General features: G+C 33.9%; 1 protein-coding gene across 3 annotated transcripts in view; it reads right to left on the bottom strand.

The window, feature by feature from the left end:
• Nucleotides 1-4370: 4370 nt before the first annotated feature.
• The window catches only part of BRINP3 (BMP/retinoic acid inducible neural specific 3), a 392892-nt gene continuing 374825 nt past the window's right edge, over nucleotides 4371-22437 (bottom strand). For all 3 annotated transcript variants that reach the window (XM_079107246.1, XM_079107247.1, XM_079107245.1), the window contains one exon: nucleotides 4371-5830. In XM_079107246.1, coding sequence (XP_078963372.1) covers nucleotides 4714-5830 — 1117 coding nt within the window. In that variant the 3' untranslated portion in view covers nucleotides 4371-4713. The remainder of the gene's footprint in view (nucleotides 5831-22437) is intronic.

Here is a 22437-nt window from a genome sequence, read left to right as displayed (position 1 = left end):
TATATTTCAAAATCAAGAATGTAGGAGATGTATTCTAATACTTCTGTGTAAAATGATGTTGATTTCATTTTTCTATAGTACACTGCTTTGATGTTTGTTTGTTTCTTTGGTATCATTGATTAAGCCCAGGGGCACTTACCACTTAGCCACATCCCCAGCACTTCTTATATTTTTATTTTGAGACAGGGTCTTGCTAAATTGCTTAGGCCTCTCTAAGTTACTCAGGCTGGTTTTCAACTTGCAATCTTCCTGCCTCGGCCTGTTGAACCTCGGGATTATAGGCATGTACTACTATGCCCAGCTGTAGTATCCATTTTTTGAAGTATTATTGTCAATTTTGAGTGTTATATTCTGTTATTGCTACGCATCCTTTTTATGGACTCCATTTCCCCCCCTATTTATTAATCTTTCACTTTAGAAAATCCTGTTCGATTTTTTATGTCCATTATCATGCTTGTTGCAGGGAGAGAGGAGTCAGCAACCTGTGATGAGATCATTACCACAGGGAATAATTCTGGTATTCACTACGCCATTAGAGCAGTGCCCTGATCATGTTCAGTATGACAGGGACCTTTAATCAATCACATAACATGTACTATAGCTATTATGTGATAACTGTCACGTAATCACCAGACAGAGTACTATGTTAGTCATTAATTGGTTTGATTGCAGCACCCTGAGGTAATTTCAAGTATGAAATTTTTGCCTCAGTTTGAATTTCATTTGCATATAACATTTATCATACTTAGCCATCATGTCTTAAATACCAAATGATTTGACATGAATATTCTAATTCATCAGGCATTCATAGTTTATTGAGATAACTAATTTTGCTTTCCTGTCAAAGAAATGAAGATGTTTATAAAAATTCTCTTTTACTAAGATGCACAAAAATTACAACCAAGATGCATTTACCAAATATTGAAATATTAGGAATTGATTGAATGGTACTTCTTTTTGAAATTATTAGACTTGGAAAACCTGACAATAGAAATATCACTCTTACGTAGGTTGAGGAGAAGAAAGTGCAATGCCAAAGTAATAGAATATTTACTGGTAAAATGAACAGGTATGGTATAGTGTAGCCTTTCAAGTTTTAAAAATTCAACTGATTGAACTATAGTTCCTAATGTTAAATGATGGTTTAACATTTGTTCCTCAAATTGTACACGGTATGACTAGAGGAAAAACTTAATTTTGATAAAGGATTATTATTCTAATAAAATAATTTGGGCACAAACTCAAGATTGTCATAGTTTCTCTAAGATGGATCTATTTAATGTATTATTTTCGGTTGTTATGTGTTTGGAAGACCTCAATGTAGCCTCTTACCATCTTTAAATAAGTTTATTATTTAAAATTTGTTTCCTCTACTTGGTTTCCAAAACTTATTTTGTTTCCATTTGAATTTCTGTATTCCCACATAAATAGTTTGTTACTCCCATGTTAAATAGTCTTATTTTATTCTCAAGTAGTTTCAATTGTATTATTTTATTCAAATTAATTAATTTTATTTCTGTTATAAATGAAGAGCTTTTCAATATACATAAAAGACAAGAGGGTGTTTTTGTTGTTCTGTTTTGTTTCTGGCAAAAGGATGTGTATGATGTATACCAGTTGGTGCCTAGTCCTAGTTATTTCCAAGATAATTATCACATGCAACAAAAAGGGGCGGGGGAGAGAAAATGGATCATCCTGTATTTGAAAGCAGAACAGTTATTTTAGTCTTTTAAAAAAACTTACAGTGAATATTCAGATACTGATTTAACATGCTAAAAATCAACTTGAGTCTACAGGGATAGCAAAGCAGGTCCAAACTCGGATGGTCTTCAAAGTAAGGGGAGCAATATGAGATGTTCCTGGAGAAAAGTAATCTCAATATATTTTGATCTTCAGAATTTCAAGTTCTTTTGACTTTACTAAGTTCAAGATATATTTAGAGACATGAACTAGGATATGAAGAAGTCAATAACTAAAAAGAAGTCAAACCCCCTGTTTAAAAAGATGATTTCATATTTAAATAAGATTGTGACAGTAAGGTCATTTTCATCAAAAGTTCTTAAATTACTAAACAAAAAGCACTAAAATGCTTGCATGTAGACCTATTTGTGAAGAATAAAATGTTTTGGGGCCTCATTATTCCATATATTGATAAAAAAACAAGTAGTATTAATTTGGATTATTTTGTTTATTGCTTATTGAATATTACTTAGGAGCTTATAGTAGGTGAAAAATAGAAACCTTAAAACTATTTTCATGTGTTGATCATTTCTCCTTTAAATCTACATTGCATTTTAGAGTTTGTTTAGTATGTTTACATACATTGTATTCTTGTTATTTTAGATGCAACATTGAAAGAAAGGTGTTCATATTTCCTCTTGTCTTTCAGGCAATACTAGGCTTGGAGATACAAAAGACTAGCTGGCAGAGTTCTACCAGGAGAGTTGGAACTAAAATAATTTTATCTCACCCTATATTACCTTTGTGCCAACACTTTCCAGATACAAGAAGCCCCATGATAAAACCTTAGTTTACCCCTTTCTTACCTGTGCTGGTAGCATCTTCTTTCCCATATGCAGTCCAGAGTAGAGTGAACTATGCAATAAAAATATCATTGCTGACAATTTTTGTTAAGGACAATGAAATATTGCTTTTCAGAGCCCATTAGCAATGGTACATCGTGCTCGGATGGTTGCTGGGTGTCAGGGTCTGTGGACAGCTCTACAACTCTTCTGGAAACAGTCCTAGAGATAACTCTGGCTTTTATAGCCAAAGTCTTTTCAAGGATAAGCTTGGTCATTCTGTGGATAATTACATGTTGATCAATGCTGGTTTCATTTAATTTTTCAGGTATAGTGTAAGTGTCTGTGTTTTCCAATGTTAACTGATTTAGATCTCAATTTATTAGGTGATTCTTTTTCACTAAAAGCTTTGACATGTAATGAAATTAAGTAAATAAGATGGTTCATTCAAAGCTCAGTGGTGTAATGAGAAAAGGACAGATTCATTCCAGAAATATCTGTGTTGGAAGCTTATCTTTCAACTTCTTGGAGTGTGATCTTAGGAAATTTGACAAACTACTCTGAATCTTTGCTTTTCTCCATCAAAGACACGGCAATAATTGTTTACAACCTGGAGTTGTCCTCAGCATTAATTATTTGTGATGACACCAGAAAGATGGTGAGTGTTAAATAATTGTACATATTTTCTACTGAATTCCTACAATGACAGGAAGTGCAGCAAAAACACAAACATTAGGCAACTAGAGTAAGAAATTCAGCTGCTCAGATATTAAGTAGGAAAACAAGGCTTTGCTCATGACAGATTGGATAAGTATTTGTTGTCTGAACTGCTGGCTTATTTTTAAAATGTCTTGGAATTGGAAACAAACAGCACAAGAATCCAGAAGGTCTGTGGCATTTTGGTTAGTAGTCATATCTTTTTCATCCATGTCATGAGTTCCTTTTGTGCCCTGAGAAATGCCTTCATGACCTCAACCACAAAGGTGGCCTAGACAGTGCATTTGTTAAATAAGAACATATTTATAAACTACCTAGAAAGAACTGAGTGATAAATGGTATAAACACATTTTACTGAGGCAGTCATGTACCTAAGAAAAAATTAAATTTATCTCTATAGAAAAAAGAACAAATTATATCTCAACATTGCATTGCAAATAATATGGAAACTCACTGTAACTTTCAGACCAAAATTTTGAATTAAAATTCATGAAGGGGTTTTCTTCTTAAAGTATCTTTTAGTAACAGTAGCTTTTCTGTGAGGGAAAAAAATGTCTATTTACATTTGAACTAGTTATTTGAGCATTCCTTTTACACCATTACATTACAATTTGAGAATTCTAGAAGTGCTATTTTATTGATGTTGGTAAAGTGATGGAGGGACTAGCTTTTCAGTACTTGAAATGAAAATCATTGTGCAGAGTATGCTGATTATCGGTTATCAGAATATAGAGAAAGAATGACAAAGCACGTTGCTAGGGAAATTAAGGGTTTACTTTCTTCATGATATGACTTAGAATCACACTGATTTTCCTCTATGTTTGCCTAAATGGTTTGATATTTGCTTGGGAATTAGTTTATTCAAGTATTTTAATAATAATTGTGTTTCTAGGATTGGTCTCTTAAAGGAGGTTGTAAACATACCGCTGCCATTGTGCTATGACCCATAAAATAACAACAGAATACTAAGCTTTCTGCCAAGTTGAGTTTTCCATAAAGTTAATTGCAAGGGAACTTCAAATGTTTCCATTAAAAAATCTTAGTGAATTCTCCCCAGGTTCTAACAAACTATATCAAAATAGAACTCATTTCATGGAAAAAAGGAATCCCACAGCACTTCTTTTTAATAACTGTTCAGCTACAAAATTTTATTGGTGTCTTTTTATGTTCCCTCTAGAGGATGTAATGCACAAAAGCATTGCCACGGAACATATAAAATTACAAATGAAATTTATTGTAAAAAGTAGAATGTCTTCTAGACTGGTCAGTATTTATTTCATTCATAAACCAAAACTGCAGTATAATATATTCATTGTCAGCAAGTTCATGTGTGTAAATTGCCATCCAATGTTATTGACTGATATAAGACAGATATTGAAAAGACAATTTAAATTTACTCTTCCAAACATAAACTGTTCCACAAAAGCACTGTAAAAACTCCTTCAAGATTTTGGGTTGTGCTTGACATTTATGGTTAACTACATAATTTGGTCGTGTCATAATCCATTGTGTTTGGCAATTTGGCATTAAACGCCTGCAGAGCAGATTGGATCCTCACCACCTCACTAGTAGACAGCTTGAGTCTATGACGAAGCAAGCAAGAGAAAAGATCTAGACGACGCTGACCAGGTGGGGAGAGTTTATTTACACGGTCTCTTATCTCTAGTAGTTGCAAAAGTGCTGAGTCCTGGGATCCCTGAGTATAGGGGTAGTCCAGCTGCAAAATCAGGTCCCGAATTGCTTCAGGGTCGAAGTGCATGCTGTAGCCAAACACTTGGATGTTGTTGATTTTCATGTAGCCCAGGTTCCGGGAAGGGTCAATAAACTCCAAAGGTTCGTAGTAAATGCTCTCATTGCCATTGGGGCCATTCGACTTGATGCGACTCCTCAGGTAGATGTGTACTGTCTCAAAAAATGTCTTCCACTTGTTCCCCAGAGTTAGTGTCCAGTTATAACACTGCAGAGGGAGGTCCAACTTAGTCCGCTCCCAGTCTGGAAAGCTGTTTTCATTCACAGGCATAAACCAGCTCTCAGAGTGGCTGCCTCCAAAAGGATTGACGTAAACAGCCAACACGGGCTCCAAGGTGCTGTTTTTAGTTAGGCAAATCTGTAAAGAGAGACCCAAGATCATGTGGACCAGACTTGACTTGTATTTGTTACTCTTCAAGGTGAGAAGCATCCGTTTCCGCCAGGAAGGGTCAAACCAGCTGTTGAGGCGCATGTCATTGCTGATAAAAATGGCATGAACCTCTATTCGTCTGTCCGTTTTTTGCAACAAGTATTTCATCTCAAGGTCTTGCAGGTCAGTCTCAAAGCCAATATAGTGATCAGTGGACTCTGCGACTTCAGGCTTACAAAGCCCCTGGCTCAGCATGTAACCAGTATTGCAGGTGCCACAGCGGGTGCGGTTGTCAGGTGCACAGGTCAGGCAGGCGGAGGCGTCGCCCACAGTGCAGGGCAGGAACGAAGTGCAGACCACCTGGTCATTCGGACACGTGCATGAGTGCGTCTCTTCTGAAAAGCTGCCCAGGAGGCCATTCTCATTGCAGTAGAGAAAAGACTGGATGCGAGTAAGCCAGTAGGTTGAGGTTCTAGAAATACAAAACAAAACGAATCTACATAAATACACAGGGGTGTGTGTGTGTGTGTGTGTGTGTGTGTGTGTGTGTGTGTGTGTGTTCGTGCATTTTAAACATGAGGTATCTTCTGAAGAGATTGTATCACATCTCAGTGTACTTGCAAGGTGATTGTAAGTATAATTAGATTGGATATTGTTTTGAAATGATAACCAACAACAGGAAATAAAAGTAGTTTTATCAAAAAATATCCATAGCCAAATTAGAGCATATGAATAACAGTTGTTCATTCATTCATTCATTCTTATTTTCATAAAGCAAGTATTGCAGGAAGCATGAATATAAAATAAAAGAGAAGAAACATAAACAACTCTAAGTTGTCAATCACTGTACTTAGATCCTAGAGTTTTACCAACAATGAAAGAACAAGTACCCACTGAGAGGGAAAATATCATTTAAACGTCTTTGATTTTACACTTACAGGCTGCTCAAGAAAATAGTTGAAAATATCTCATTAAAAGCAATGAGCTCTTCTAATAAGGGAAAAGCATGTTAGTTTAATATGTTTGATTTTAGTCATTAACATTTTTTCATATCAGGCTAATCATGAAGCCAATTTAACATCTCACTTTCCCTATTTTACTGCATTATTCAAACTCTTTTGGCTTATTGAAGATCTCAGTAAAATACTGAAGGAAAACTGGTGGCCTTGTATTTAGATAATTTCTTGTTTTTACCATGTTGCTTTTTCACACTAGCTTAATGATTATGGGAAAAGTTGCATGAGCTGTATTAAATAGAGTTCTCTCATGTAAAAAATGCAAATTAGTGATACCTTCCATTTTGAATTTTTGTGACAGGTAAGTCAGACTCAAATTGTATGAATGTATTTAGAATTTTGTGCACTATTTCATAGTAGAAAAGCAAAAATTGAATGTTTTTGGTATACTTATGCATTTATAGTGTTAATATTTAGTACATTTTCTGTAAAATATATAGTGCACTCAGATCTTTAGATTTATTATATCATTGTTGTTTTAAATTATTTTATATAATGCTGGTAAAACAGATATTAATCTGTTTATTCAATCATTAAAAACAATTAATGATATTCAAGACAGGTATTTACATTACATGAAATTTTGATCTCTGCCCATTCTCCCCTTGAAATGTTTAACACATTTTTTAAGGTAAGTGCTTCCATGTTTTCTCAAATAATTTCATCCTTTATTCTCTCTCATACCATCTACTTATTTTTCTTCATAGTGCCTTTCTCCACTTACAATCTTATATTATTGTGTACTTACCTCTTTATATTGTTCCTCTCATTAAATGTAATACTCAATTTACCAGAACCCTGTATGGTTTTCTTATAGCTACTTATCAAGTGCACACCAGAATGCCAGATGATAGGGGTTAATATTTACTAAACATTGAATAAAATGCAGGAAATTAAAGAAACATGGGCTCAATTAGTATATCTAAATGAAATTTAAACTTTAAACCTGTCATTTAATGTAGTAGGGAAGTCCTAGCTCCCAAGTTACAGGTAGTAGAGTTGTACAACCTATGCTTTGAAATCTGTCCTATGAAATATATAGGAAATGCATCCTTGCATAGCTCCTATAAATGCAATTGCATCTTGCAGTCTAAGAAGGAAAAAACAGGACATAAAAAATTTTCACCTTTATTTCTCATACTGAAAGCACTAACTGAAATCCTAAATATATTCAATTCACTTTAGATTTCGAACAATGTTCCCCAAAATTGTTATGTTGGAAACATGGTCCCCAGTGTGCAATGCTGGTGGGGAGGGTGGAACCTAACAGGAGGTGTTTGTATCATGGGAGTGCCATCCTCACAACTGAATTAATGATGCTATCGTGGGAGTAATTTTCTTATAATGGGACAAGTTTAGCCCCCTATTTAACTTTAGCTCTTTCACCCTTTCTTTGACTTTCTGCTATGGGTGACCCAGCAAGAATGACTTCACCAGATGCTGGCCCCTGGATCTCAGGCTTCTCAGCTTCCAGAACTATAAGTCAATAAGTTTCTGTTCATTATACTTTTACCAGTTTTTGCTATTCTGTTTTAGCAAGGACAAAGTGGACAAAAACAATTCATTCCCAAGTTTCTTTACACACTTTTAAGATAGGTTCTCTGAAAACCTCTCCCAGGAGTATGTGCAAGGTCATGAAAACCAAAGATGTGAGGCTTTCTGGAACTTTTTGAGCCATACAGGTATTTATAAGTATCTCTGTTACTCCTATTGTGGTTCCTTATTTTCCATCTCAGAATATATGTATGAGAAGCTTCCTGTTTTTAGTTTATGAAGCAGCTTGATTAATCATTTCTGTATTCAACCTCAGAAAACAGAAATTAGTATCACTGATTTAAAACCTGTATTTACTGACTTGTCTATTCCATTTCATTCTCTTTCTCAATCAGTTTCTTCTCCTTCCTTCCTACCCATTTTCCCTTCCTGTCTTCCTTTTTGTTTTCTTCCCAATCTCCTTCTTTTTGCTTTATCTCTAGTTGTATTTATGTCTAATATAAAGTATATAAAATATATATCCCATCTGGATTGAAAATTATATTTTCTTCCCTGAAACCAAAGCATAAAATTCTCTGAGCCAACTCATCTGTCACAGTAAGCTCTAATCATGTTTTGAAATCGTAAGGACAAAACAAAAAATGAAATAAATAGACCTAAGGCTAAAGATGGCATTCACAAAACTAGGACACGGTAGAGAGAATGGTGTGGACATTTTACAAAAGCAATGGCTTTTCCATCGTTAGTATTTTTCAATCCTTTCCACGTTTCCACAGATGCATTAGTGCAGGAATGTGCTCAGCTTCTTGGACTTCAATCTGTCATGTATGAATACTGATAACTCAGCATACCGTCAGATCCTGGCACCCCGCAATGGGAAAGTTGGAATGCAGATTTTCTTGCTGCTTGTCCTCTCCCCCCCACTACCTATCTTTTGACTATTTTACTGCATTTCACAATGTAGGAATAGACTGTTAAAGGAAAAAAATTCAATAATCTGTCTTTTCTTCACTCTCAGTAAAATCTGAGTGCAGGCATTAGTCAAAAATACAGACTAAGCAAATGTTAAGATTGTATAATGGATTTTTCACTACCCACAAGTTCACATAGTTAAGTTTTTCCCCCAACAAAGTGAAATTTAGCTGTTCTTATTTTATTTTGTAACTTTTAAAGTTTTCAGAGATAAATGTCTTCAAATTTTCAGTTAGGTTGAATCAAGTGTTTTTTTTCAATTTACATTTACTTTTAATATTAAAACAAATAAATAGCATTGCATTTTATTGACATGCCTATATCATGTGTGTGATATGTACGTGTCTGTGTTTGTTCTGCATGCACATATGTGACATCTTGTGGATGTCATGCACATGAGTGCATGTATATGGTATATGCAGGTGCTCATTTGCACATGTGTGGTTTGTTCATGTGTGTTATGTATGTCACATTGATTGAGACAAGTTGAAGATCTACTGAGGCTAAGAATGGAAAATGCAATTCTGAAAGATAAACTGCAAAGTGAATGAGGGCAGGCAGGTATTTTTGTTTGCTTGCTTGCTTTTTATCTAACACATGGCATTGTTCCAGATATTTACTTAAAAGCACTTCATAGAATAAAGGAAAGATGAAGGGAAGGGAGAATGGAGAAAGGGAATAAGACATTATGGTGAATGAATTATACATTAAGAAAGAACAGAACTATACATTATGAAAGAACAGAAGAAAGAAACCAGAAGAATTCAAGACTTAAAGAAAAGCAAAAATATGTGATACATATAATGCTATAGACCAATGAAAGGTTAAAGAAACCCCTTATCTAGTAGGAAGACAGTTTGCATTTTGTAAATATTTCTTAAAAACCTTTTTAGGGGCTATAATTACAAAGAAGGAAAGAGCTTTCCTGAGCTAACCTAAAATTAATTTGGAAAAAATCATTAGCTAAAATGTCAATAGCATTTAAATCATCAAGGAATCATATTGCATACTATTTTGAGAAGTTTAGAGGACTGGGTAGTCCAAGTGTCTCTGTTTAACCTGTAACAGTCTCTATGTGTTTTAAGATCTGCTCTTCTCCATGGGATACATATTTTGTAAGTGTCAGAAAAGAAATAGACTGGGAGCCTGCATGCCATATTCCCAAACGGATATCGTACCCTGTGATCTGGGAGAAGTACTTAGATCTTTCACTCTCAGCAAATATTTTGGAGTTCAAACAAATGTAATTTCAAATTTTGATTCTGTATAACACTGAGAAAACACACACACACACACACACACACACACTTATACACACATAAAGCTTGATGTATTTATCTATGATTTCACTTGATATGATGCTAGTATGAAAAAGTATAACATATTGTATTAGTCCACTATTTGTTGTTATAGGAAAACACCTGGCACAGCCTAGCTTTATGAAGTAAAGAGGTTTATTTAGCTCAAAGTTTTGGAAACTGAAAGTCCAGCAGCATAGTGTAGGCTTGTATAAAGGCCTCATTGCAAAAACAGCATGTCTCAAATCAGGAAGCAAAGAGATCTGGGTGAGTACAGGCTTGCTTCTTTTAATAACAACTCTTGAGAGAACTAAGAGAGTCTATTGTAATCCTTTCCAAGGGCAACACCCCTAATGATGAAAGGAGCCCCCATTAGACCCCACCACTTAAAGGTCCGCACCATCTTCCAGTAGCCTAGGGACCAAGTTTCCAACACATGGACCAAATCCAAATCATAGAACATATAAATCTATGAGTCTCACATTTGGTCGTTGTAATGAAACAACATGCATGAAAAGCTTGTCTTAAAATTTTTCTGTTATTAAGAATATCATGATATAGTCTTATACTTCTAGTTTAATATATCAAGTGAGTATTGAATCAGACGTCTGTGCCTACCCCAGACATACTGGAAGATTTTCTAGGACCAAGAATGTCTTGTTAAAACACACAGCTCCAGATAATTGTTATGTACACACAGAGATTATGAGGTTCCTATGTATGTAAATTAACAACCGAAAAGCTGCTGTTTGGCTATACTTCAGTATCATCTAGACATTAAAATGCAACACCATTTTCAGAAGAAAGAGAAAAGTTGAAATTTCTGTAGAGAAGTAGATAGCAGCAGACAGCTTTTAATTTTAATTTACATGTATTGGAGTCAATAGCCACTATGTACAATAAAATTTGCAAACTTTGCACTGGAAAATTTTGGTATGTAAATACACAAGAAAAATAAAGTAAACCCTAAGCCTGGCTTAATAAATTCTTATACTTTCCAGTGGCATTAATATATCATTCACTGCACATCACTCCATGGGCCAGACACTCTGTATTCATTTTATTTAAAAAGTTCTCAAAGGAGTTTAAAAATGTGAAATCCAGTTTAAAATGTGAAAACCACTGAGCCTCATAAGTTTTAATGATTTAATGACATATCTGTTAAGCACTAAAGACAAACTCAAAGAAGCAAATGAAAATATTATTTTTTAAAATGTGTGATGAAAGTGTTGCTCCACCAGATAGAGAAAAAAAGCACTTAACAGATAACCTCAGGGAAAATATCCATTTATTGTCTTAGCAGGAAAACATTAAAAATAAAATAACTTTTATTTGTGATGTAATGGTTAGATTTTTGAGCAATAATAGAGTATATTTGCTGTAGACCATTTTCTCAGGAGCCCAAGTGTCAACTTTAAATCGTTTCATTTATCTCATCTAAAAAGCTGGAATAAAATATCTCATAAATCTGTTCTAAAAATTAAGGCACAATTGCAGGTAAAGCACTTAAAACAGTGCCTATGCACAGAATAAACAGGAAATAAATGTAAATTCTTATTCCTATAATTATCATTGTTATTTCTCCTGTCATCTCTTAAGAAACTGTCATTGTAGACAGTTTCTTTATTATAACTGATTTTTCTTCCCAGAAGATGAAGCACTTCATTTTCTCTTCAAGAACTCATGCGTGTATGCAAACTACACAGTGTCCCTGCATTTCACCTTTATCAAAATAGACACCATTTTGATAACATGATTGAGACTATTTAAAAGTACAGGTGTGGTCTCTTTGTGATAGTTTTAAAGGACTCTCGTATCTGCAAAAACAATATTTTTCCAATTCAGAACGTATATTCTAGATGCTAACTGTTTGCACCAAGGTATTAGAACATATGTTGATACAAAAACAATTACTTCATCTCACGGTTAAATCCTCTCTGAGCACTAATAATCTTATTTCAAAGGTCCCTTATTCCAACCTTCTAATCCTTTATTGCTTTCCAAATCTGCAATGTGCTTCCAAATTTTTAAACCTAAATAATATAAATTCAGTATCTTTTTGAAGTAAAGGATTATTCTTTTGAGTAGGCCATTTCATTTTAGCTTTCATAGATTTGTTTTTCTCAGACCCTAATACTTTAAACTAAATATAAATTTTGGGGATTAAGCAACCATAGCCATTTAAACAATCATAAGCTGATTATTCACTCAGTCACTGACAGATAAAACCAAGTAATACTCTGTCACTCTCCCTTTTCTGACTCTGCTTTCTGGCCATCTCAGTCTTGGCAATGTTATCTGGGCCTCATGTTGACACTCTTGACACAACACAGTTATACTCTTGTAAATAATTTTCCACCCTGCGGGGGAAAAAAGTTCTCTTTTTAAGTACTCTGGACTGTGAGTCTCCCAGGGAAATATGCGTGCGTGCGCGCGCACACACACACACACACACACACACACACACACACACACACAGGGGCAGGGGAGATGCACACATGTTTTAAGTTGTGAAACTAAGTTCAATGTCTACCAATAATTTGGGCTTGGAAGAGGATAATTTGGGCTTGGAAGAGATGTGGGTAAAGCAGGTGGAGATGTGGGTTATATTTTAAAGACAACCTTAGCTGATGGTAACATTCATTTGAAATTTTTCACATGCACAATAATATTACAAGCATTATTTCATTATATCCTCCCAATCTCTCACTACTCCTTGATATAAGGATGCCTATTACCCCAATTTATAGATAATGTCATGAATTATAAAATAATTAAATAAAAATTGCCCTAGATCAAAGAGTTAGTAAGTGCCAGAGCAGAAAATACCTTCCTGGTATCTATTATCCAGAATTATAGCTTCTTATCATTGTAAACATGCACATTTCAAATAATTTATTAATTCATTAGGTAGAATGGTATTCACAGAAAAATCTTACTTCTTGGTTACTAAAACTGCATTTAAGAAAAACCAATTAGATATGTCATTCTTCTCCTTATATAGTATGAAAGAAATGGACATTCAGTGTCATAAATGGAAGGCACATAAAGATAAACCCAACTATTTTACTGTAAGCAAAGTTAGAATGTTCCCAAAATATCTTTAATGTCCTTTGGTTGTCTTTCAAATATTATCATATTTTAGTATTTTCCACTATAACACTTTAAATATTAAGATAAAAAAGCTTGAAAAGTATTATGATATGTGATTTTGGGCTGTTATATGGTGAATGTAAATGAGGAATATTGACATAAATGCAAATAATGTCAAATATAATATCAAAAAATCTTGCCTCTCATTATGTTATGCATTCTGTGAGGAAAAAGTTATGTGTTCACCAGTTTATTATCATACAGTACCTAAACCAGTTACAGTGTTTATTTATTTGACTAATAAGGCTCTCTTTTACAGCCTTCCTAACCTTTATAAAGCTCTCAGGATTATGGATCTAAATTTGAAAGTATAAACAATAATATTCAGGATTCTTTCAAGTAAAATAGTACTCATGAAGAAGTTATTTTATTTCATCCTTCACAGAGATGTTCTGCATTTAAAGAATGAATTACTAACACAAAAATATAGATGAATATCAAAAACATTAGCTGACTGAGATATAAAAGGGTATGAACTGTATAAAACCATTTATATGAGACTAATGAAGATGCAAAACTTAAACCTATGGTGGAAGAAATATTGTCTGTGGGGATGGATATTGTAATTGGTCATGAGCGAACTCCTGGGGTAATGAAATGATCCTATCTTGATTATGGTCATGTTTGTATATCAAGCTGCCACAATTAAGAACTGTTTATTTCAATACATATTTGTTTTTCAAAATCTAAAAGTCTGATTCTAAACTTTCTGAGGAACATAGAAAATTGAATATTAAATGCAATAGTAAATGAGAAATATAAGTAAAATATTAATTAAAGAGAAATAAATAACATTAAAAAAAATGAAAGGAGGAATACATGACCTACCAAGTATATAGTCATGATATAAAACTGTACAAATTAGGACAGCTTAATATCAATAAATAGATAAAACCAAAAGCAAGTTACAAATAAAACAACAAAAACAAAGAAAACCCAAACCACAAAATTGAATGCCAAACCTAGATACAAAACCAAATATATAATGCATGACAAGATGACATTTCAAAAATTAAGGCAAAAAATGCAGGGTTTTGTGTTTATATGTATTTAAGGAGTATGAAAGAGAAGAATTGCTATAATAGGATAAGGTGGTTTAGCTATCCACCAGAAAATATTTCCAGATGACTTCATGCAATGAAAGGTTAGTAATTACTTTATATATTAGGTGAAGAAAATTTTTAAATAATTTAATTGAAGGATATGTCTGAGTTGCCTGAGACAAAAACACAACTTAGCTCTGATTTTGGTTAATTTTTCCAGTCCCTGGAGAGAATCAGAATGACCTTTGTAGAATAACAGATGACATTCATATTTTTGCTGGTGTTTTCTTGTGAATTATAGGGAGAGGTAGGAAAACTGGGACAATCACTGGCTTTGAATACAAGAAAAACCCTCTAGAGTAGCTATAATTTGTCATAAGGTTGACGTCTACCTTGCTGTGCTGTGGAACACAGATAAGAGCAGATATACTGGTACAAAATTGTTCATGAGTCTTCTGAAGAGACATGCCAGTTTAAATGGAACTCAAGTAGTAAGGAGAATGAATATCATATGATGGGGTACGCATGAGAGAGAGAGGAAGGTGCTCAGAAATGAGAAAATGAGTGAAATGAGAAAATGAGAGTGAGCTTTTAGGGATGATTCACATCAAAGTTTAAGAAAAATTTGTTGTGATGCATTGATAGTGTTCTTGCATTTATTAAAATGTGTTACACAAATATATAATAATATTCTGGCAATAAAAATCTTAAGTTTTATAACATTTAGTATTTGTTTCATTCCCAAGCTGCTCAATTAATACAATTTCAAATATATACTAGGAACCTCCCCACCCCCAAGTAGAAGAGAAATATTTAGTGGTAACATCTTCAAACAGTATACAAATGGTGCTTTAATTGCAGGAAGGTCCATGAATGACACTGTACAATCACATATTTTAGTCAAATTTGAATAGGTCTCATATTTGTTTTCAGAGAAATTAGAATCCCAGATTCTCCTAGAATTGGGCAGGGGATGAGGTGCTAGCATCTTTAATGATGTCATCACCCAGTTAATGTTCCCAGCACCGACTAACATGGAAAATCCTGGACTTCTCTTGTGGCTTTACACTCAAGTGCTCATTCATTCATAATGATTTCATTTTATAATCATTTCCCTATGTGACCTCATCTGGCCTCCCATTTCCATTCCCATGGACAATGGGAAGTCTGCCAAAGTATCTCCAGCCAAGGTCTCCTTCTTGAGGTCCAAAAATTGCATTGCAGAGTGCTCATGCATATCAGGATATCCCTTAAGTATCTCAAATTCATTGGTCTCAACTGAATTATTTTCCCCTCTGTATTTCTTCTATATAGCTCCTAATCCTGTTGTAGTCACAATGTTAAAGAATATAGATACTTATGGTAGAGAACTCTATATGTGCTGCCCACTCTTATTTCCTTTTTCTAACCAATACAAGTAAGAAGAAAGGAGTAAGGAGAAGTAGGTGGGTCACTGGGGGCATACCTTTGGGATTTATGTTTTATCACTAGTGAGTGGAGTTTTCTCTCCACTTCCTGCTAGCCATGTCTGAGTTGCTTCCCTTTCTGCCACACCCTTTCACCATGATGTTCTTCCCCACCTTGGGTCCAGCCAGCCCACCATGGACTGAACCTCTGAAAAGAAGAGGCAAATAAATGTTTCCTCCTCTAAGTTGTTTTTCTCAGGTCTTTTGATCAGGCCAAAGCAAAAGCTGACTAAAGCATGAGAGTAACCATTTGATCCTGATCAAGACCATGGTAAAAAGCCTGTGCTTGAGAACTGCAAGAATACACAATCTCTGGATGGAATGCTGCATGCTGGGGAAATAGCTCTGGAAATACTGAGAGGGAATATTTTTATTTGAATAGAATTGGCATTGCTTAAAAGAGCCATTATGAACTTAGAGCAAGATTTAAAAAATATTAGATTAGAAATTCAAAATGTCCACTTCACACAACAAAAACATTCCAATTGTATTTTCTCTGAACTTGAGAATATTAGTAAGGGTGAAACCCCTTTAGAATTTTTATACCTCTGTACCACTTTCTAGTTTATAAAATTTCCACTTTCAGCTGCCTATTTTTTAAATGTATTTAAAGTGTTGCCATGACAAAGCATTTCCTGAATTACCTAAGGAGGATTAAGCATTTCCTCTGTGCTCAACTTGCAATTTGTACCCATTAAAATAAAACTTAATGCTTTAATTATTTGTTTTCATATCTCTCTTGCCAAATTCTAAAACTCTGATGTGCTCATATTTGTTTTCCTAGTACCTATAAATATTAGCCATTGCACATGTTTCCCAGTGGGAGGAAATGGGGAAATAGTGGAAGTAATGAGGTAAGTGCACAATTCTTACATTTTTCCCAATGAACTCGTAGACAGGAATCAAGTTGCTCAATATCACAAATTTTCTACATGCTGTGTGAACTATTAATTATGTCAGTGAAAGGACTTACGACTAAAGCTAATTATGGATTCTGGAGGAATTATACAGATTATTGAGGATGTACTTCCATAGATAAATGGAAAGATTTTGAATATGATTCTTACAGCACTGGAATTTAATCTCAGGTTAACATTTGGATGTTAGTGTTCAGATATGAGATATTTACCCCAAAATTTCTGTGTTAATGTAGGGATATTCATAAGTAAAAAGATTGGCTTATGAGAGCTATACACTAATCAATCCATTGTAATTTGAATGAACTAACTGGGTGGTAACTGTGGGTCACTAGGAATGTGTCCTGGAAGAGTTCCTCTTTCATGTGGCCCCCGCCCCTCGGCTACCTGGATGCTAACACATGATGTTCTGCCTTATCTTGGGCTCAGAGCAATCAGTACATTCAAGCAACCATGGACTAAAACTCTGAAACTGTGAGTCAAATTGAATTTTTACTTCTCTAATTTGTTCTTGTCGGGTATTTTGATCCCAGTGATGAAAAGTTGTCTACCATACAGGAATACATTCATATTTTCAAAAGTAATAACTGATATTAAGGATCATTCTCTTTGTCTTTTTATTCATAATTATTCATGCTACTATGCTTTGTAGCTCAATATCTGGTCAAAAATTCTATCTAACAACTTGGTATCTATCCACTGATCATCTCCAACTCATCCTCAATACCTGTCACTTATACTTTTTTTTTAACACCCATGTTAGATTTAATGACTCATAATCATAGTACTTTCAGACATATTTTCAACTCCCTGTGTTAATTTGAAAGAAAGTATAACCCTGAATAACCCAAATCTTGGTGAACTCCATGGCCAAACCTGAAAATAGCTAAAAATGAATGGAAGAAAACAGAAAACTGTGTGGATTGGGCTCACAAATCTCAAGAGGTGTTTCAGTGTTACTTGATAATTCTCATACATTTCCCCAGTCATTTTGGTCTCCCGATCTACCAAATCACTATTTTACACATAATTAATTATTTTCATATGGCCACACTTTCTCATTTCCAACTGAGTTGACTTTACTTCTGATTTAGTCAAGCAAAAAGAACAATTAGAAGAAAATTTATTTTTTCCTCTACCAGTAAATCTACCAAACTTTCTCCTATATCTTATGCATATTCTAACTTAACAAAGACTGCAAGGATGGATTACTTCTGATCGTCTCCCACATCAACCTTGCATTGAATGCCATCTTCCAATGCTTTCTCAGGATTTTATTGTTGTTCCAATTTCCTTTCCCTAATCATCTTAGCATCTCTCTCTGCATTACAGTATGTACATGGGAGCATTCTAAAAGGTACCCTTCATTAATTGAAAGTATTCTTCCAGATACCATCTAATTACTTTGTTCACTTTTTCTAGAAAAACTCAACAAAAATGTTATCTATCTCCACGGGCTTTACTTTATCTATCTTCATTTGTTATTCAACTTCCCTAGTTTATTATTAAAAATGACTTGGCTCAACTTCAGTTTTTCCAGCATGTCAGCAATAACTGACCTCAACAAAACTAACCTTTTGGCAGAGCTGCTTACTTCCTTCTTGAAATACTCCTTTCACTTGCCTTCTTGAACAATATGCTCTTAATATATTTCCCATCAACTCATCTCTCACTGACAGCCTTAATTAGTCTCTTTTATTAAAGTTTCTGGTACTCTCTAGTCTCTAAATCTTTAAGATTCTTATGGTAATATTCTGTAATACTTCTCAATGTGCTAACCAAGCAATTAGATTCAAGCTCATTATTTAACTACAAGTTAATAAAACATGTTGATTATGATCAAACTTTTATGTTCAGTATACTTCTAGTATACTCAAGCTTGAGCTTGTTCTTCCTCTCATGACTATCAGTCTTCCAGGATAGAATGTGTTCAGAGTATCCGGAGTAGATGAAGTAAGACAAATTGGGAGGGAACAGGTGTAGCAAGGGACAATAAAGATAACATGGAATTGAAATGGGATGGTGATTTTTAAGTAAAGATGAAAAGAAGAAATTAGAGAAAAAATAAGCAATTTTATTCATAAATCAAAATTCCTTCTCCCATCTCTTTTTTCATACACTAAACACCTTACTGAACTTTGGATTTCATAGAGGGAAATGAGAGAGTGGAGGTGGTAGGGGTATGAAAGATGGTGGAATGAGACAGGCATCATTACCCTATGTAGATGGATGATTACATGAATAGTGTGAATCTACATCATGTACAACCATAGAAACAAAAAGTTGTACCCCATTTGTGTACAATGAATCAAAATGCAGTCTGAAAAAATGAAAAATTTAGAAAATTTTTAAAAATCTTACTAAAACTTTTACATAAACATAACTCTACCCTCTCTACTAATACTGATCTGAATATTTACATAATTTCATGTGAATTTTAAGAAGTACAGACCCCTCCAGGATAAAATGCATATATTGTAAGTACATATGCAACATCAAATGAAAAAAAGTGATCCTTTTCTTGGAGCAAAAACAATGTTCTTAAAGAAAATTTTCTACTGGCTTCTTTGGCCCTTTACAAAGATAATTTGTTTGTATTTTAGAATAGCTCCCTCCCTCACTCCTTTGTTTTCCATCCCCAGAACAATTGAGGTTCAACAGGGTAGAAATTACTGCCTCAAATCCATACTGTTAGATGAGTAGACCCAAACACCAGGAAAAAACAAGGGAAAATATTTCCAAACAAAATAAGGTACTTCAATAACAGGATCCAGCAATGCCACAGTGGAAGAAATGTTAGAGAAGGAATTTAGAATAGTCATAGTTAAATTGATCTGTGAGATAAAGAATGATGTAAGGAATAACATCAAAGAGAAAATACAGGAAGCAAAATATCACTTCAATAAAGAGCTGGAGATTCTGAAAGAAAATTAAGCAGAAATTCTCAAAATGAAGGTATCAATAAACCAAATTAAAAATTCAACAGAGTCACCAACATACTAGACCATGTGGAAGAGAGAGTTTTAGGCAATGAAGACAGAATATATAATCTTGAAAATAAAGTTGACCATGAAGAATAGATGTTAAGAGACCATGAACAGAACTTCCAAACAATATGGGATAACATGAAAAGACCACACTTAAGATTTATTGGGATAGAGGGATGCTGAGAGATACAAACCAATGGAATGCACAATCTTTTCAATAAAATAATATCTGAAAATTTCTCAAATGTTAATAATGAAATGGAAAATCCAATATAAGAAACATAGAGAACCCTAAATAAACAAAATTACAATAGACCCACACCAAAGTACATCATTATGAAAATACCTAACAAACAGAATAAACATAAAATTTTAAAGATTACCCGAAAAAAATGACATGTTATATTGAGAGGGAAACCAATCCAGATAGCAGCTGATTTCTCAACCCAGACCCTCAAAGCCATTATACAGCAATACCTGAAAGAAAATATGTCAACCAAGATTACTATGCCTAGACAAATTAAACTTCAGAGTTGACAATGAAATAAAAACCTTCCACAATAAACAAAAATTAAAAGAATTCACAACTAGAAAGGCTGCTCTATAAATATCATACTCAATAAAATATTTCGTAAAGAAGAAATGAAAAATAAAAGTGAAAACCAGCAATGGGAGAAATTACACTGGAAAAATAGTTAATCAAAGACTATATTGTAATCCACATTAGGATAAACTAATTCAAATTAAAACCACAAATAAATCAAAATGATAGGAAATAAAAATCATATCTGAATAATAATATTGAATATAAATGGCCTAAAGTCATCAATCAAAAGACACAGATTGGCAGATTGGATTTAGAAAAGAAGACCCAATAATATGCTGTGTCCAAGAGGTTCACCTCATAGGCAAAGACATACAAAGACAAGGCAAAAAGATGGGGAAAAAAACATTATTCACACAGATATCAGAAACAAGCAGGGGATTCTATCATATCAGATAAAGTGGACTTCAGGCCAAAGTTAAGCAGAAAGGAAAAAGAAGGTAATTTTATAGGAAATTTCCTTTGCTTAAGGAAATTTTATATCAACAAAAGATAGCATTTATAAGTATTTATGTCCCAAACAATGGAACATCTATGTATATCAAACCCTTCACACCTCAAAACTCAAATAGATCACAACAAAATAATACTTGAAAACATGGATGAATTTCTAGAGACATATGACCTACATAAATTGAGCCAGGAGAACATAGAAAATCTAAACATTCCAGTTTCAAGTAATGAAATTGAAGATGCCAAAAAGCCTATAAAAAAAAAGCCTAGGATGAGATGGATTCTTAGTCATAGCTATAAGTGACCTTCAAAGAAGTACTAACACCAGTTCTCCTCAAACTATTCCATGGAATAGAAAAGGAGGGAATACTTCCAAATTCATTCTATGAAGTTAGTATCACCCTGATACCAAAACCAAAGACAGATCAGGGAAAGAAACTTCAGACTAATATCCCTGATGAACATAGACACAAAAATTCTTAATAAAATGATGGAAAATCACATACTAAAACATACTAAAAAGGTAGTTCACCACAATCAAGTGGGGTTCATCCCAGGGATGCAAGGTTTGTTCGACCTAGGGAAAAAAATAAAAGTAATTCATTACATCTGTAAATTTAAAGACAAGAATCACATGATTATCTCAATTGGTGCAAATAAAGTGTTTGACAAAATTTAGCATTCACTCATGCTCAAAACATTAGAAAAACTAGGGGTAAGTAGGAACATAACTCAACATTGTAAAAGCTAAATACACTAACTTGAGCCAACATCATTGTAATTGAAGAATAATTCCCTCTAAAATCTGGAACAAGATAGGAATGCCCTCTTTCTCCACTTCTATTCGTTAAAGTCCTGGAAACTCTAGGCAGAGCAATTAGTAGAAAGAAATTAAAGGATATGGATAGGCAAAGAACAATTCAAACTATCCCTGTTTGCTGATGACATAGATTCTATATTTAGAAGACCCAAAAATCTCCACCTGAAAACTTCTAAAACTCATAAATGAATTCAACATAGTACCAGGATATAAAATTAACACTGATAAATCAAATGTGTTCCTATATATCAGTGATGCATCAGCTTAAAGAGAAATTAGGAAAACTATCCCATTCATAATAGTCTCAAAAAATAAAATAAAATAAAGTACTTGGGAATCAATCTAATTTGTGAAAGATCTCTTCAATGAAATCTATACAATGCTAAAGAAGAAGACATTAGAAAATAGAAAGATCTCCCATGTTCTTGGATAGACAAAATTAATATTGTCAACGTGGCCATACTACCAAAAGTGCCATAAAGATTTAATGCAATTCCAATTCCAATTCCAAAGATGTTCTTCATAGAAATAGAAAAGGCACTTATTAAATTAATTTGGAAATATATAAGGCCCAAACTAGCCCATGCAATCCTTAGAAAAGTGATGCAGGAGTCATCACAAGACCCAACCTTAAATTATACTACAAAGCTATAGTAACAAAAACAGCATGATAGTGGCATAAAAACATACATGAAGACCAATGGCATAATACAGTTCTCTCATTCTAGACAAAGGTGCCATGAACGTACTTTGGATAAAAAAGCCTCTTCAACAAGTGGTGCTCAAAACCTGAAAATCAAATGTAGTAAAATGATATTAACCCCAATTTCTCATCCTATACAAACTCAACTCAAAG

This window comes from Sciurus vulgaris (genome assembly GCF_902686455.1).
Source record: "Sciurus vulgaris genome assembly, chromosome: 12".
NCBI classification, from domain to species: Eukaryota; Metazoa; Chordata; class Mammalia; order Rodentia; family Sciuridae; genus Sciurus; species Sciurus vulgaris.
The sequence above is the reverse complement of the archived record's forward strand: the minus strand, read 5'-3'. Positions and strand labels throughout refer to the sequence as shown.